Source organism: Sinocyclocheilus anshuiensis, unplaced genomic scaffold (assembly GCF_001515605.1).
Source record: "Sinocyclocheilus anshuiensis isolate Anshui unplaced genomic scaffold, SAMN03320099.WGS_v1.1 scaffold392, whole genome shotgun sequence".
Classification (NCBI taxonomy): Eukaryota; Metazoa; Chordata; class Actinopteri; order Cypriniformes; family Cyprinidae; genus Sinocyclocheilus; species Sinocyclocheilus anshuiensis.
The window spans coordinates 2,725,037-2,744,587 of NW_015557091.1; the positions used below are offsets into that span (position 1 = coordinate 2,725,037).

Consider the following 19,551-nt stretch of genomic DNA (forward strand, 5'->3'; position numbering starts at 1 on the left):
CCGAATTCCTCAAGCGTGTGACGGAAATGTTACGCCCCTACCATACATATTCAGATATGTGTTCAGGTCCGTCATGAAACGAGAATAACGTGAGGACAATTGAGAATCCCGAAACCAGCTGCCGTAAAACACGAGCCAGCGAGAGATCAGCTGACAGATGCTGGGTGATCTACAAACGCTCCGCACAAGAGATTTATCTGATAAGAGGGGCAATTTAACACATCTTTGCTGATTTGCGAATGCTCTCGCCCTCCTGTCCATGGCATGATCCCATGGCTGCATTGTGGCTTGGGAAATTACAAGAAGGCATATTTCACTATTCCAATTTCTGTCTCCATGAATGACTGCACACATGAGAGTGCGAGTGTGTCTGTGAGCGTGTCGGTGTGTTTGAATGTGTGAGCCTTCAGCCAGCACCGTTCCCACAATGCAGGTAACCTTGGCAACTAATCCTATTTACAGACTATTGGATCCATTATTCAAGCATTTGGTCCCCAAGATAAATAAATCTAATCTTCATTTCTCAGTGACATTAGAGTGCTTTAAATTCTAACAGGCATTTGAAGACGTCGACACAAAATACTAGTGTCGTTTGGTGATCAGATACAGCCTTGATGTGACATGATTTTTGTGAGTTTTCCTGTTTCATACCAAACACGAAAGCAGAGCAGCTGCATATGCAGAACTACCATCAAGTATTTCCTTTAATAATGGTAATGCATTAAAAAATCGTTATCAGGAACGTGCTATTTAGCATTCTGATAAAACTGATTGTCTTGAAATCTAATTTACATAAGTAAACAGATCATATTTACACAAATCGTAACTCAGACCCCCAAACTATAGCTATAAAGTTATTCAATTGTCTGGATTCAGTCAAATTTACAGATTAGAAAGTGTCTGTGTGTTTTGTGTCTTTTTTCAAACAACGGGTGTAGTAGTTTACTACAGTATTGTTTTTTGCTAAATTTGTTGTATTGTGTGTGTGTGTGTGTATATATATATATATATATATATATATATATACACTAGCTTAAATTAAAATTAGAAATGTTGCTTTGGCAACTAACTGAAATAAGTTTAAGTTGGAGTATTAAAATGACTAAAACTGAAATAAAAATTAAAAATAAATTCAAGACTAAATAAAAATATTAAAAACAAAAAATGTATAAATATGATGAAATCACGTCAAACTTATGCTAATATTAAAATATAAAAAATAATAAAAGCTAATTTAAAATAATAACAATAAATCCTATAATTGTATATAATTAATACTAAAATAAGTAGTATTTAAAAAAAAAAATCTCTTTGCACCACCTGATGGTGATTTTTGCAAATGTTTTATGTGACTTTTCTGTGGTGGTAAAGGATGTTTGTTGACCCAGCCGGCATTTTGCCAACTTTTAACATTGAAATGTGTTTGATATAATATCAGTGTATTTTTTAACATTGACAAAATGTTGAAACAATGTTTATAAATGGCTATAGAATTGCTAACAAAATAATTGAATACTGAAATGTTTACCACACATTGTAAAAGCAAGACATTGTGATATCGACACTGATTTGTTTTCGACATTGCAAAATTCAACAGTGTGTCAGCCTTAACCAATTACATTGTTTCATCATAAATAAATGTTGAAATGCTGGCTGGGCAGTATCTTCTGTTTACTGCAAATGATTGTGATGATAAATAGGTTTGTAGTGCAAAAATAGACTTCTTGTGTGTTGACGCCAGTTTGCATCAACCAGAAGTCATTCATATTTACTGCTACAATTTATGTAGCACTTTCCCTTGGCTGCATAATATTCATTTTTATATGTTTTTGCCAACAATAAATCAGATTTCCCGAAAGCTATGGTTACACAGCCCACCATAACATTATGGCATCCAGAAATAGCAATGCCTGCTAGTGACCTGCTGACCTCCAGCGACTGAAATCACTGTCAGTGTGAACGACCCATCAGCGCCGAAACTCAACACTCCTGCTGCTCAACAAATACCAAGTATATATTTGGGCAACTCAACGTGTCGTATTTGGTCAGCGCATTTGATTTGAGTCTCGCTAATGTCTCAGTGGAGCTGCGTGTTCATTCTTGCTGTCTTGTGAGAGTAGGTCGTTGACAGCGTGAGAGACAGAACATAATGCATCTCTGTCTCAGACAATAGCAGTCACTGTCTCTGAATGTGTATGTGTGTGTGTGTGTGTGTGCGGGCGGGAAGGGGAGTTGGATGACACCCAATGGGAGGATCTCGCTGCTGTTCTCTGATGTGAAGACTGACTGACTGTGTATTCACTGAGTTATACGGAGACTGCATAAACCTGAAGCCTTCATTTACTCTCTCTCAGCCGCGCACCGCTCGCTTTCTCACCTTCACACCAGTGCACTCACAGAGATTGCTCATATTCTCGCACATTTATAGACACAAATAACCACATGCATCTTTCACGTACACACACCAGCGCTCACTCATATTCTCACATATTCAGTGTGCTGGGCGGCATGGATGTTAAAAATGCTGGTGCTGTCGCTGACACAATCTTTTCAAAAAATCAGTAGGAACAAGTCTGTAGGCTATATACTATAAAACAGCAATTTAATTATTGTTATCGCTCCAATAGCTGTTCTTTTATCATGATAAGGAAACAATACAGAATCTTATCCTAAAATCTTTATGATGTAAAATGTGAAGGTTGTGTCAGGGACATAGAATACACTGCAAGTGCTTTTAGAGGTTTTTTTGGAAGTTTGTCCCACTTTTTAGTGGATAGTTGTAATATTATAAAGGAATAGTTCACCCAAAAATAAAAATTTGCTGAAATATTTATAATTACTAACCCTAAGCAGAAGATGAGTTTGTGTCTTCATCAGAACAGATTTGGAGAAATGTAGCACTTGCTCACCAATGGATCCTCTGCAGTGAATGGGTGCCGTCAGAATGAGAGTACAAACAGCTGATAAAAACATCACAATAATCTACAAGTAATCCACACCACTCCAGTCCATCATTTAATGTCTTGTGAGGTAAAAATCCATCATTAAACATTTTAATTTTATATATATATATATACAGAATTTACAACAAGTATAAAAAGTTGAGCGGTACTTGATTTTGCACTATAATCTGGATGTGATTGGAACATGAAAGTTGTTTTTAGTGTACATCGGAGGTAGTTCAAGAGAAGTGGTTGAAAAATAAGAGTTGACAATGTCATTTTAAGGATGCAAAGGCTACAAAATCTTTGCAATAATGTGCACTGATGAATCATTAACAATATGACCACAAAGGTTTATTATACATTGATCTCATGTTTTACCCAAATCAGAGGGAAATGTCAAGTGTATTTTTCAAGCCCTCAAACCTAATCATATCCCTGACCCCAGTATTATCCTAAAATTGTTTGGTAGAAATGTGGTTCCAGAACCAAAAGAGATCCTTCACAATGTATAAAGATGCTTTTGCTCAAAATAAATAACTGAAGACACTCTATTTTACTAAACATTTCAACATTTCTACAGCGAAACAGCCTTTAAAGTTTAAATGCTACACACACATTCACTATATCAGTTGTTGTTGATGTCGTTCCCATCGTGTCTCTGCTTTACAGGAGAAGAATGACTGGGAAGAGTCAGACCAGCAATGTCACTAACAAGAACGACCCGCGCTCCCTCAACTCACGGGTCTTTATCGGCAACCTCAACACCGCCATCGTGAAGAAGGCCGACATCGAGGTCATCTTTGCCAAGTACGGCAAGATCGTGGGCTGTTCGGTGCATAAAGGTTTCGCTTTCGTCCAGTACATGAGTGAAAGGAACGCACGGGCGGCCGTGGCAGGCGAGAACACCAGGATTATCGCAGGACAGCCGCTGGGTGAGTTCCTTTCTGCTTTACTAAAGTTGTGCTCGACAAAACCGCTCTCTTTGCTCGGCTCTGCCGGACTGACAGACGTTCACAGGGGCCCGCTTTGCCTGAGGCGGATCCAGAGTGAGTTTGTTTTGGCTTTGTGATTCTTGGACATGCAAAGTGTTTTTGAGTGTTTTGACTGTGGGTGGGAGAGACAAGCGCTTGTGGTGGCGTAGAAGTGACATTGCCTTTATTTTGGGTTTTACTGTAAAGATACTTGAGAAAATGGCAGTGGAACAAGAAATTTAAAGATGAAGTATGTAATTTTTTTGGATGCTAAAATATTTATTCATCCAAAGCGTAATGTGCAGAGACAACTATAAGTAAACCATTTGTAGCTTGATTTCCCTAAAGAGTGTAAACACTGTAGCCTTGTGGTGTTTTTAAAACAGCAAGATCTTATTTGGTTGGTTGGTTATTTATTTATTTGTTGGTTTGTTTGTTGTGAAAGACTGATTTTTTTTTTTTTGATCTTGCTGTTTTTAAAAACCACATTTATTTGTAAGAAAATGCCAAATGAAATTGAAATGTAATTGAAATGAAATTTAAAGATGAAGTGAGTAGTGTTTTTATGCTAAAATACGTATTCTCTCTGAGCTTAATGTGTGTGATTATTGACTGACTGACTGACTGATTGATTGATTGATTGATTGATTGATTGAAGTGAATGAAATAATTAATTCATTAATTCATTAATTAATTTGATCTTGCTGTTTAAAAAATGCTTGTTTGCTTGCTTGTTTGGTTGGTTGGTTATTTATTTATTAATTGTATTTGACCATTGTGAAAGACTAAAATGAATGAATGGATGGATGACAAACAAACAAACAAACAAACAAACAAATAAATAAATAAATAAATAAATAAATGTATTCTTGCTGCTTTGAAAACACTACATTTATTTATTTATTTATTAAATTTTCCATTTGGAAAGACTGAAATTAATGAATGGTTGAATGAATAAATAAACAAATACATTTAGATATATAGAAAAAAAATGCATCATTACAATATATCAAGAAACAGGAAATCAATGGCGTGAGTTTTGGGGGCGGGGCTGTCTGTTTTCCTGACCAATGGCAAATGGAGAGAAAATAAATCATTATTTTTTTTGCCTTTTTGTTTGCTGGCACAGACATTACACTCCTTATTTTTCATTGAATGCTATAAAATGCCACCAGTTTGTTATTTGTTTCTCAGAGTTTGATTTCTGAGCTCGTTTAAGCAGCATGTCTAACTTCGATCTATTACAGCATGTGCAGCATTGTGTGTTTAATCAATAACCAGTGGGCTTCCATTGTCAAATGACTATAACATTCCGATATTACACTCACATATTTGTAACCTCCTGGGAGCAGCACTATTAAAACAGGAGGCCTGACACATTACTTAAACTTCTCTCCATCCTCATTATACCATTGACCTGCTTTAAAAAAAAACATGGTTTTATTTTTGCAGTGGAAAACATTTTATACATAATGCAAAATATAGCCAGGGAACCCTCATTAGGAATGGCCACAGAGGGCCTGCTAAGATAACAATTTAGCTGGAGGTCAAGCTGTAAACATGTGCAACTGCTCCTCAACTGGGGATTTCTGCTAAATGAGGCTGTTTTATTAGATGTTAAAGTCAACATGACATCAAAACTGAATGTTTACTTTTTAACTCGTTACTGGTCGTTTTCATCTGAATTTAGTAACTTGGCTGACATAATCAGTCCATCTCATTTGTCCATTCCCTTCCTCTAACTATCAGAAAGACTTTTCATTATCCAATCAATTCCTGATGGATGATAATAAGGCAGTGTCTATTTAAACTGAATATAAAAATGCTATTTTCACTAGTCTACTCACCATCGCCCAGATGTTTTACTTTTTAGCACAAATAGAATGTTATTTTTGTTTTTTTGCAATATGAATGTCATCACTATTTGTACTTTATGCAAAATAGAAGATATTTGTTGCTATTTTTACTTGGTGCAAACAGATACAATTACTAGTAAAATGGGGTTCGATACGATTTTTAAATGTTTTTGAAATAAATTTCTTGTACTCACCTGCATTTATTTGATAAAAAATACAGTAAAATACAGTCAAATTGCGAAATATTATTACAACTTAAAACAGCTGTTTGCTATTTAAATATGTTTTAAAATGTAATTTATTCCTGTGATGCAAGCTGAATTTTCGGCATCATTATTCCAGTCTTCAGTGTCACATGATCCTTCAGATCTTGTGCTCAAGAAGAGAAAATGCAAACCATGAAACAAGTTTTTTGGGGGATTCTTTTTACCTTTTTTACACTTTAAATAACACTAAACAATGCCCCACCTTACTCTTTTGTTCTCATTGAATATCTTTGACTAATAAATGTCACATTAGAAATTTTACTTCTGTAATTTCATTTCATGTTGAATTTAATTTGTTTTCATGCAACAAAAAAAAGTGACACCTATAATAAGCGCACAATGTGATGCCATTTCTTAAACGTGGTCTGTATTTCTGCATTCAAATACAGCTTGCTGGAGTCAAGCAGAATTAAACAGAATGCAGAATTTATGCATTTTCAACATCCAGGCTTGTTGCCAGTTATCCATAAAGTATTAGGCAAATTAGCATCAATGTGATCCGTTGACAACCAATAGGAGTGCAGACAGTGAGGCTCATGTGATCTGCCTCCTGATACAGTTGGATTTAATCCCTGCCAGTACAAACACAGACTACAGTCTCATTTCTATGCAAGGTGTCTCTTGTTTTGAAAGGCTCTTTGCAGCGATTCTTCTCGGGTCTATCTCTCGGTTGTGTCAGTGGCACACAGAGGCTGATGTACGATCCCGGTCTCTTTCCTAATCTCCTCGTAGTGCAGGCCCAGCATGTGGAGTAATGTAGAAATGCTGATATACTCCTCTGGCCGAACAACGAAGGCAAATTCCTTCATTACCGCAGGTCTGCTCTGCAGCCACCACCCTCCAACCCCCCCCAACCTGACCTGGTAATTCCCTAATGGAAACTAGTCGAATGCTGCAGATACCATCACTCTGCCTGACTGCGATAACACACGACTCACTCTCCTTTTGGAAGCACATCTACATCAGAGCGAGAGAGCCTTGCAGGATGTTACATATTAATGTTAGCCAGTACTTCGTACTGATAAGCAGCAACGATATACACAGGTATAAACACACAGACATATTTCTGAAGAGTGCACTGGGCTCCAATGATCTTTGGCATTATATTCAGGACAAAAACTTTTGGATTGTTGTTTTTTTCTAAAAAGCAGACAGTGATTGAATTGTTGTGTTCGTCTGTGTTCTGCATTGTTCATTAATTTAGCTTCTTATTTTCAATATTGATTTTTTTGTTCATATTTTTTGTATTGTAGGTACAAAAATACATGGAGCCACATTTCTAGTTTCAACATTATTTGTTCTTCAGACATTTCTCCTTAAAAGGAAAAAGTATCAGCTGTATGCAAAATAACCCACTGAAAATGTGTACAGTTTAACAATTGACTCATGGGCCTTAAAAATTAAGATACCAGAAGAAAAGTTTAAGAAACAAAATCTAAAAGGATATTTTTAATACTTCTTGAGTTACGGCCATGCAAACCTTGGGGGAAAAACTCGAAAAGTGCTTTTTGCCATTTTTGAACTGTCACCATTGGCATATAATTGAACAAAGATTACTAAAGTCAACTGATTTTACTAATAGAAATACCAATTTCCGAGTAAAAATAACATAATAATGCTGCCATCTTTCGTGTCATTTTTACCCCTGTAATTTTGCTCCAAATCTCAAGTGAAAATTGTCATTTTGACCCCCCTCTACCAAACAGCGGATTACTCAGTAAATATTCATCCATGACATTTAATATTTTGGCTTTGTTCACTATTTATGTTTGTCTTTCTTCAGGAAAAATATTAACAAAATCTAAAATTTTAGCAGACGTTTCTGAAATTTGGTTGATTTGACACAGAAATGCCCATATGTTTTAGATGCTTTAAAAAACAACAACACATAATTGTAATAATTAAATAGTCCAATTACAAATAAACAATAATAAATAGTATGCATTTACTATTACGATCATTTACTATTAGTCTATAATTTATTTCAAAACTGTATTGAATTATCCACACAATATGCTTATATATATCAATGCATACTACATAATATTAAAATAATATGCTTTTGAAATACATAAATAAATAATACAATAATACATAAAAAAAAAAAAAGGTGTAATATATTATATAAATAGTACAACTGCAAATTATATAGTAATACATTTATTTTATTTTATTTTACTTTTTGTTCATTTCATTTTGAATAACTTGATGGATGGATAAATTAACAAATTTTTTTTTTTCTTCAGAACTTAGCCAGCGGTTTAGTTGTTATCGATCTTTTCCCTTCAAGTAGATATGAGATGTACTTGTATTATTACAACATAGTTTGTCTTGGACGTTGCAAAGATGGCTGTCAAGTGAAACAGCTTATTTTAAAAGAACTCTGAACTCTTTCAGCAGGACATATATGTGAAGGATAGCAGATAAGAATGTGATGGACAGACAGACAGACGGACGCAGCACTTTTTTTCTGAAAGAAACAGAAAATGTTACCTACTGGCATTCAGGCGTTCGTGTAGGTGAAACTCCATCTGTGCATTAACAGCCCCAACAGTCAGAGGAATCTAAAATATTTTCATAATTTTAAAGGTCAGATAAAGGTCAGTATTGCTGAAAGCTATGTCTGCCATTATTATCAGATGATGTGCAAATCTCAACTCGGAGGGGAAAATAAATTCCTGATTGCCAATTAAATCCACACTCGCTCTCATCTTCCTGAACTGACGTCTTTTATTAGCGAGGCTGAGACCTGCGCTGACTTCCACTGAGGCGGCTGGGTGTGAGCCAGAGCTTTCCAACAATTTTCACAAAGCAGTTGCTGTTTCTTGCTGTCAATGAATTGATCACTCTAATGGCACATTAGCAGAAAGGTGTGGATTAATCAGTAAGCCTGACTCATGTGAGCAATTTCAGTTTGTTGTAATATCAAAGTTAGAGTAATACAGACCTACCTTAAATATTTTTTTTTAAAAGTATATCAAAAAGTATATCAGTATATCAACGTATATCAATTCAAAAATTGAAAAATGTTTAATTAAATTAAAAATATAAATAATAATATATAAATTTTATTTCAAATATTTTAACATTTTTATTTTAGTATTATTATTATTTTTATAAATCATTGTAATATTGTGTATTTTCAAATCAATTTAAACTAATTGTTATATATGTTTTGGAGGCAAGTTATTAAATATTATTTAAATATTGCATCATTTTATTTATTTGAACTTTTTTGTCATGTAGAGAGAAACATAATTTGTGTGGGGAAAAAAACAAACATTTAAAAAAATGTAAATATAAGTCAATGAGGGTTTTTTTTTTACCTCACCATATTTTAATATTTTTGATTAAACAAGTATTTTAAGTAACATTTTACCAAGTATTTATTCAGAAAGACAAGGGTGATACATTTTATATTCATATTATGTTATAAATATTTATAATATGAATATTTATGAAACTGATTATTTTAAGTACATTTATTGTGATCTCAACCATGCGACGGCCCACTCCATGTGAAATAACAAAATAACAAACTGAATATTATTTAAAAACATAAATTGTTCTAGTGTGTTAAACTTGTAATACATATATATATATATATATATATATAAGTGTAGAGTTGAGTTCTTCACTGAAATCAGCTTCATCACAGGAGTGATGACTTTCTAAATGGACTGTGTCAGGCATGTGCTGCTGTACAGAATCTAGGTGGAGAACATTAGAGAGACTTTTCATGGCCTGCCAAGCTTCATCTGTTGTTTGTGCGTGTGGGATATTCCATGAGAAAGAGAAACTTCGAAGGGATCCACATTCATATCCTGAGAGTAATCTTGTTCATTCCTCCTTTTTTGCCCTGGGAGATAAAAGTTCATGTTCCACACCCTGATTAATTATACATGGAAGTTTATAAGGCTGCTTTTGAAATGTGTGTCTTGTTCTCTTTTAAGCTGAGTCATGACAGAATTCTCCATTGAGACCTGACCAGCATATATACATGCAGGGGAGACCGGGGCAAGTTGTCACATGTGCCACATTAGACTAAAGCCTGGAATACACTACACGACTTTTAAAATCTGAGCAGATTTTAAAATGCTAGGCATCATACTCTTACTGACTTTGTAAATAGTCACAGAGAAAAATCCATCATACACTAAACGACTGAGGATCACACACTACCAGACTTTCAGGTTGTTCCGATCACAACAAACTCACACAGAAACGTGCACCTTGTTGCTAGGAGACACGTGACCATGACAAATGAAAACAATATGTTCTAAAATCAGCTCAAAATATCAAAAATATTTGATATCCTCCGACTAGATGGAATTATAGTCTGAAGCTAAAAAATTGGAGTCTGTGACCATCATACACTACGCGATTTTCTATTAAATATGTCAATTAAAACCTGCAGACTGGCTCTGACTTTCGGCAACAAGTGTCACCTTTTCCAGACTGTAAATCAGTTTTCATAAATGTAACACTTAAAAAAAATAAATAAATAATGTATTATTAATTTAATTTATTATTTATTATTATTAATTAATAATTTATTATATTTTCCAGATTTTTTTTGTATTTAATAATTGTTTTATGTTTAAAAGCCTGTTTATTATTGAGATAATTATTATGGATTTATGAATATTTTGAATTAGTTTTTATTAGTGTATTTTCTGTTTAATAATTTTGTTGTGTTTTTGTCTATACTAGTAGTTTTTTAAATATATGTATAGTTTTTTATACATTTTATTTCTGTTTTAGTTTGAGTTATTTAATTACATCAACTTAATTTAAATTAAAAAGAAAAACATTACCTTGACAGCTAGCTGAAATTAGAGGAATAGTTCACCCAAAAATGAAAATAACCCCATGATTTACTCATCCTCAAGCTTTATAATGGCAGTGAATGGTGTTCGAGATTTTGAAGCAAAATAAAGTGCATCCATCCACCATAAAAAGTGCTCCACACAGCTCCGGGGGGATAATAAATGCCTTCTGAAGTGAATCGATGCTATGTGGATCTCTAGCTTCTAGCTTGTATTCGTCTGAAAGAAGAAAGTCATATACACCTAGGATGGCTTGAAGGTGAGTAAATCATGGGGTAATTTTCATTTTTGGATGAACTATCCCTTAAAAGATCATTAATTTCGCTAATTACTCCTTGGACAAAACCCTGTTTTTGTAGCTCCATTTGAGTTTTATTGAATTCTGTTCATGTTCACTAATTTGCCGTATCTAGAGAATTATAAAAAATAAAACGGCACAGACACCGGAGCCTAAAAACAACAGTTGTGTGCAGGGAGTATTTACAGCTGGAAGGCAAATCTCATTATGATCAGACATTTTCAGAGTTGCAGGTACATCACATTGTTAGTCAAGTCAAGTCAAGTCTGCTTTATTGTCAATTCTTCCACATGTACAGCTCTGAGTTGAGCGTAGTAGTCGGATGTAGTCCAGTTTATTGTCCAAAGAGCGTACGTTAGCCAGTACGATGGTGGGGATAGCTGGCTTGTGTGGGTTAGCCGCTAGCCTAGCCCGGTTACCTCCGCGCTTACCCCTCTTCTGCTTCCTCTCACGCCGCTTGTGGCGCCTCCGCTGTGGGCGAGATGCAGTAGTGGGGGTCGGTGATGGTGTGGGCCTCCGGAGCAGACCGAGATCCCGCAGCTCTTCGGCGTGCGCAGAGTTTAACTCTAAAAATGTGGTTCTGCCGACATCGAGCAGAAACTCACGACTGTATGCGTGCTTAGAGACAGATAGACGCGACGAATACGTACAAAAACACTGCGACTCACAAGACAAAAAACACGAAAACACCTTTCTGTCGGGAGACAGAGAAGCAGCAGCGTGTGAACGCGCCGCCATCTTGAGCGTTTTTTTCAGTTATTCAGCCTCATTCGATAAAGAAGTTTTTTTTTTACTCTGTTAATACTGCAATAAAGAATTATAGAAATTATTTGTCTTGCAGGCAAATTTCCACATGCTTAAGGGTCTCAAAATTGAGCACAATAAATGAACAGAGACAAATCTGTGTCTGCATTTTCCATGGCAACCACAGAGAAGTATAATTACCCCTTTTCTTACCTGGTGCCTTCCCACAATGCTCTGTTTGAAAGGGCAATAGCGGGGTCAGTACAAGTCTAGAAATGACAGAATAGCTCACTTACCAATTTTACGGCAGTTAAAAGTAAACTCAGGAAAAGCAAAGTGGATTTTAATGACAGAACAAAAATCCACAATGAATTCCTGGTTTGTGAAGAGATGTGTATGTAAATTGCTGAATTGCATTGGTGGGTTTTAGTGGAATATGCTGTCATAATTTTAGGTTTATAGCTTTCCAGAAAAGCAAATGGTCATAACAAAGCAAATAAAGCTGAGATTCAGTTTCATAATGAAAGAACTGTCAAACTCATTAAAATATTTTACACAAAACTATATAATATTATATATATAACTGCAAAACATCCCCCAAAAAATGTGCATAATTATGAAAAAATGTACATAATTCAGTAACCTTGTTTTAAATAAGAAGCTGTTATTCTGTATTTTCACTGCCAGACTCCATTGATGTCTGCTGCTGAAACTAGACCCGTTTTGCAGTGTATTTCTGAGGCTGTTGTTTACTTCATACATTCAACAAAGGGCTTCAATGTACTGGATTTGTCTTTGAACACCTTGAGCATCCTGTGTTGCAGCGATCTCAGACCAAATATTTCAAAGGTCAGACAGGGCCAGGAAACCATACAGCATTTTTGTTTTATTATAAAAAACGAAATCTATATCTTTTGTCAGATTTTTTCCAAGAGCTTTCCCTCTCCGGCCATTTAGTGCCAGCCGTGGAACATAAGTATTGATTCTGTTTCTAATACTCAGCTTTTACACAAGACACTAATCCCTGCTTAATAACAGAAACTGAGCAAGGGTTATTTCTTTGAGGAAAATGTTGAGAATGATGTGATCGCAGAAATGTTGTGACAGTATCAGAGCTTGTATTAGAAAACCGATAGCTCTGTCTCTATTCATGAATTGGATGCACCATGTTCAAAGCCGCCATAAAATTGTTATTCACCAAATGAAAGATGTGCAACAATAATTTAAGTTCTGACAGGAAAAAGTTTGTGTGCATCCAATATGCATTATTGTCTGATGTCATCTCATTAAAGTGCACAATGTACGCTACAACGAACACAGCACATGTCCAATTTGCGGTGAAATGATTCTTATGAACTGGTTGTTTTTAATAAGTCAAAAAGATTCAGGAAACAGCATGAATTAGCTGTTTGAATGCGACACATTCAGTCAGAGAATCGTTCAGAGCCGTTGTGTTCACAACTGACTCTCACACTGAACCTCGAGTCATTTTTCTGTTAGCCTATGTCCGATTAAAAATGAACTGGGAACCGTTACTGTGATGTACATTTTATGTTCAGACGAGTCTGTTTGCTATGCAAGTTTGTTTCCACCTTGAGACAAAGAAATAAAAAAGGTAATTGCAACTTTTTATCTCACTTTTTTTCTCTCGCAATTCTGAGTTTATTTCTCACAATTCAGACTTTTTTTTCTTTCATTTTAGTATTGCAAGATATAAACTCAAAAATCCAAGATATAAACACAGAATTGGAAGATGTAAACGCAGAATTGCGAGATATATAAACTCGCAATTGCTGAAAAAAAAAATCTGAATTGTGAAATAAAAATTCGCAAAATTTCAAGTTGTAAAATACAAAATGTAATTGACGATTCATATATAAATTAATAATGTTATTGTAAAATTATGCAAATATATTTATTAATACATATTTATAATAATTAGTTTTTTTTTTTTTTACCAAAATATTTATTTATTTATTTATTTATAACATGCAAAAATATTATTTTAAGAGTAATACTTTTATGACACAATTTCAATCAGGTTCACATGATCACAAAATGCAGAGAACCATCTTGCCAATTTAATTTTGATTTGAGAGCTGCGACAGAGGGGAATATTTTCAGAGAATAATGAATATTTTGGCCTGTCATGCAAAGTTGTATGACTTCAGTAGACTTGGAATATAAAAGTGAAGTCTCCCCCCGCCCCCCCCAAATTCATTAGAGTTTAATATCCCCTCTAGTGAAAGATGTACTGCAGATATTTACTTTATTCATGAGATGATCTGATGTGAAGGCTTTGAATGAATGATAGGGCTAAAGTCTGTAAGTTCTGCTGGTGTGTGTGTGTCCGTAGCGTGTGTTTGCCTCAGGTGAAGAGCTGCTCTCTCCTCAGGCGCGTGGAGGTTGTTCTGTCGGTGGGCTGCTTCCGCTTGTCCCTCTCCATATTGAGTGCAAGATCCTTCAGTTCAGTCTTTGTATCTGTGAATGTGCTGAAGTGAACCACAGAGCAGATCTGCATGTGTCGCCCAGTGCCGTGTCCATTCACACATATGTTTGCTTCACATGTGTCAGTAGATGCCTCCGGACCTCTGGCTCCATTTAAACTTTTTTTTTTTTTTTTACAAAAATGGCATTGTTAAAAGAATATGCATGGTATTTATTATTTGTTTTTGTCATTTAAATAATTAAAACATTTATTCACATTAAAACAACTTTCCCTAAACGCCAAAAAATATTAATTTCAGTTAATCCACTAAAGCCCATGACCTCTAGAAAATTGCACCATGAAACATTTTCTTTTCATCTTACTTAAAGACATTAGGCTAGATTAAACATATGGGCATTTGGGCACGTCCAAGGACCACCATGCATGGGCGTATAAATGTTTTCATAGCAGGAAATGTGGCGCCGTGACCAAAGACATCCCATTAAATCTAATAAATATCTCTTAGAAAGATCACGCACTGTTCCTTAGATGTACACTACTGTTTAAAAGTTTGGGTTTGGTAAGATTTTTTTTTAAATGTTTTTGAAAGAAGAACCAAGGCTTCATATATTTGTTAAAAAATACAGTAAAAATAGTGATATTATGAAATATTACAATTTAAAATTGAAAACTGTTTAAAACTGCTTCTATTTGAATTTGTTTGAAAATATAATTTATTCCTGTGATAAAAAGCTGAATTTTCAGCATCATTACTCGCATGATCCTTCAGAAATCATTCTGATTTCCTAATCAAGAAACATTTCTTAATATTATCAATTTCAAAAACAGTTGTGCTGCTTAATATTTTTATGGAAAATGTGATACTTTTTTATGGATTCTTTGATGAATAGAAAGTTCAAAAGAACAGCATTTATTTGAAATAAATTTTAATTTTTTTTGTCACTTCTGATGAACTGAATGCACCCTGGCTGAATTAAAGTATTAATTTGTTTTAATAATAATAAAAAGAAATCTTACTGACCGCAAACTATTAAACAGTAGTGTAGGCTTATTCAGTTAAATTAGATTTTAGGGTTGCCTGGTCTATAACAACATGCATATAAAACAATATTAATGTATTTGTATATTCAAGACATTTACGGTGCATTAAAATCAAAATTAGTATTGTGCAGAGTCATATACTTCACTACATCTCAATTTTACTTAATGCATTAAGATAAACATTTCACTGAACTTTAGTTTATCTGGTTAAGGTAACTTAAAGCGTTAATTCACCCAAAATTAACATTTTGTCATCATTTACTCAAACCTGTATGAATTTCTTCTGTTGAACACAAAAATGTTGGCAACCAAACAGTTGCTGGTAGCCATTGACTTATAGTATTGTTTTATCCATACTATGGAAGTCAATGGCTACCGTCAACTGTTAGGCTACAAACATTCTTCAAAATATCTTCTTTTGTGTTCAACAGAATAAAGAAACTCATACAGGTTTGGAACAACATGAGGGTGAGTAAATGATGGCAGAATTTACATTCTTTGCTGAACTGCCCCTTTAATATTGTATTTATGCTTATTTCACATTTTTTACTTTTTTTTTTTTTACATTTACATTTATACATTTGACAGACACTTTTATCCATGCAGCAACTTACATTGCATTCAATGTACACATTTAAATTTTTTATCAGTTCTTGCATTCACTGGGAATCAAACTCACGATCTTGGCATTGCTAGCACCATACTGTTTGATCAACAAGAAAACTCAAAATTACAGGAAAGCTGAAATGTAGTTTCAGATCAATCAATAACTGCCAGCACGCTGCTAAAAAAAGTCTGACCTGAAGAATAAGTTCTTTGAGGAACTTTAAAAGGTTCTCTTATGACATCAGGCTGTAAAACCCTTTTTGTTTCTAATTAAAGAACATACAGACCAGCATGCGGTTCCTGGCTCTAGTTTCTGAAGGCCTCATTCTGTGCTGAAGATGATGAGCTGCAGTGATGGATGAGAACCCTTAGGGCAGCAGAAATTCTTGATTGGTACCGCAAGCAAGAGCGTGTGTTCCCTGGATGTGGTGTTGAGGATGCTGTACTGCTTAGTTGACTACAAAGAATCTCCCGCCTGCAGCTACAGTCAGACTTGGGTTGCTAATGACATCTCCAGAGAGAAGTTAGCAGGACCCTGGGTTAAAAAAACATCTGCTTACGAATATCTACAGCACAGTCATTATTTGAAGCCCATCTTATATGCTCAAAGTTTCAGCAGTCCCAGACTAATCAGAGTTTATGACATGTTGTTTTTTTTTGACGTGCTGGGATCTAGAGATGCTGCCCTATTATTGAGTTACGAACTCATACACATGCATCAAATGGGTGCAGATTTGGACAGTAGGGACGTATTTCTACCAAAGTTAAAAGACTGCTGAATAATCAGTGAGGTTTATGCTTGAAACTAAAAAAAAAATGCAAATAGGGTTAGTGTAATTCAAGATACACTGCTGTTCAAAAGTTTTGGGTCAGTAAGATAATAAAACAAAAGATTTATATTTGAAATAAAAAAAAATTTTCTATTCATCAAGAAAAATGCAATAGTGTAATTCAAGATACACTGCTGTTCAAAAGTTTTGGGTCAGTAAGATAATAAAACAAAAAACAAAGAAAGAAGTCTCTTATGCTCACCAAGGCTACATTTATTTGATCTAAAATTCAGTAAAACAGTAATACTGTGAAATATTACAGCAATTTATTCCTGTGATGCCAAAGCTGAATTTTCAGCAGCCATTACGATCCCTCATAAATCATTTCTATATGCTGATTTGGTGCTCAAGAAACATTTCTAACTATTATCAATTTTGAAAATAGTTGTGATAGTAGTTGGGATAATATTGTGGTTTCTGGGTGGTTCCTTACCGGCACAAATCAAAAGACCACCGGCAAGTCTTTCTGACTGTTTACACCTGGTGTTAACATTAGTCTCTGGTGATCCAATCGCAAATGGACAGCACTAACTACATGGCTAAATGGGCCCAAAGTGTTTTGTGATCTGATCACATCGGATAATGTGACTCTTTATTCATGCTTATGGGTCCCCAGCAGGATCAACATGCACCTTCACACTTGTCCATCACCACTGTGCTAAAAAGCTGGTTGTAAGTGGCTTTAAAAAAAGGTGAAAATGTTGAATGTGAGTCAAATACTTACCAGCATCCAGCAGCTTCTTCACAATGTGGAAGTTGGAATGGGATACACTGTAATGGAGGGCAGTGTTGCCGTTGCCATCGGCCATGTTTACGATGTGCTGCAGCAGGGCAGGGGAGATGCCTCTGAAAGCATTCAGGTAGTCCTCCACCATCTCCGCTACGGCCGTCTTCTGACTGGACACTCGGAACCACTCGTGCTGCACTGTGTTCACATATGACCTCTGGAATGACACAAAATGATAAATATGATCAAGATCAGTATTGTAGTAACAGTTCCTGCCTATAACATGGAAGGAACCTCAAAATCAAAGTAAAAACATAAAATTTGTAAACAGAATCAAAACAAAGAGAAACGTCGAGGATCTTGTTACATAATGATCCTAATTAGTCAAAATTATGTTCAATTATCAGACACGGCTTTTCTGAAATTCAGGACAAATGCAGCTTTGACTTAACCCAAGACTTAACAGTAGCCCAGTCATCGCACAGCTGGGAGGGGGTCAGCAGAAATAAGTGTTGATCCAGCATTCTTTTACACCACGTTAACCACAAAGGAGCCAATATCCTTCCCGTTTCAGGTGCGGTGAAGCACAGCTAGAAGAAACATCTAAGGGCCTGATTTACTAACAGCTTACACCAGCGCAGATCGTCTTTTGGCGTTGAAATAGCACTTTCAAGATTTACTGTCAGACACGCAGTGAAGAATTAGTGCTGAAATGGCTTGGACACAGTTATTTTTGTGCCTAACCTTATAGAATATGCATTTATAGGAGTTTCCCTTTCAGACGCAAAATTTATGGGAGGATTGTATTAAAATGAATCGCCCAACGCGATTTACTAACATTTGCACTCGTCAAATTACTGGTATTTGCGCCATTATTTAATGCTCCAAAAAGGCATATCTTAAAGCAGACACTAATTTGCGCTGCTCTTGGTAGATTGTGTTGGTCATTATGGAAATGATCTGGCTGTGTTCTTTCATTTGCGCATTGTCAGTAAATCACCTGCAGAAATTTCCACTCCCATTAGCGCTTTTTTGGAATTGCGCACTCAAGCTAATTTGCCGTTTAGTAAATATGGCCCTAAAACTCCAATTTGCTTTGAATCGCTTGTTTGTTTGGCAAGATTGCTTTCTAAGAACCATCAAAAGTGTTTAGAAAAGAGAGGATTTCACCAAATAATTTTAATAATCTGGAAGCACAGATTTTTGTGTGTGTGTGAACTGAGGGATTAGACACAGCTAAAACTTACCAAATCTTTACTAAATAAAGCCTTGGGGTCGTTGAGGTGGGATTTCAGCATGTTGCATGCAGAGAGCATCTTCTCATTCAACTCGTACCTGGGAAGAACAAAAAAAAATTATTAAATGCATGACACTTCTGAGTACTAACCAGCATCGGACAAAGAACCCTGTGTATAAAGTATAGAGTTTTTTTAATCACAAGTGGAAACGGGGATTCTGGACTCTGACCACATTTGACAAATATGTAAATGCTAATGTATTTTCATTATCTGCATCCAAGTAGGTAATCTTTAATATAGAGGTTGTGCTGAAAATATTTATTATCCACAACTCAAGGATTGAGTCAGTTTTCAGTCATGCTCTATTTTTACTCATTAGAAAAAAAATCTGCTTGGTATTTTTTTAAGAACATCTGTGGCTAGAGCTCTTTTTGTCTTAGACATGTAGCTTCTTGGCTTTCACAATGTGAAAAAGACAACAGACGCAGCCTTGTGATCTGGTTATGCAATTTAACGAACAATATCCAATGAATTATTCTTCTAGACTACACTTGGTGTCTCTTATTCTCTCCCCAAATCCTCACTCACATCTCTCTCCTAGTTTATTTTGATTTGGTGCTTTAAACTATTATTTTTCCCCCTTCACTTCTAATTTCTCTTAGCATCTTTTACTGTTGGAACACTTGGGAAACGTAACAGACCGTAACAGAGCAGATACTTTTTTTTTTTTTTTTTTTTTAAATTAATGAAA

At 35.2% G+C, this 19,551-nt stretch overlaps 1 protein-coding gene across 3 annotated transcripts in view; it reads left to right on the top strand.

Annotated features, from left to right (window-relative positions):
- Positions 1–19,551, top strand: part of LOC107677287 (RNA-binding Raly-like protein) — a 139,462-nt gene that overhangs the window by 75,492 nt on the left and 44,419 nt on the right. For all 3 annotated transcript variants that reach the window (XM_016472139.1, XM_016472138.1, XM_016472140.1), the window contains exon 2: positions 3,615–3,877. In XM_016472139.1, the coding sequence (XP_016327625.1) occupies positions 3,622–3,877 (256 nt within the window). In that variant the 5' untranslated portion in view covers positions 3,615–3,621. The remainder of the gene's footprint in view (positions 1–3,614; positions 3,878–19,551) is intronic.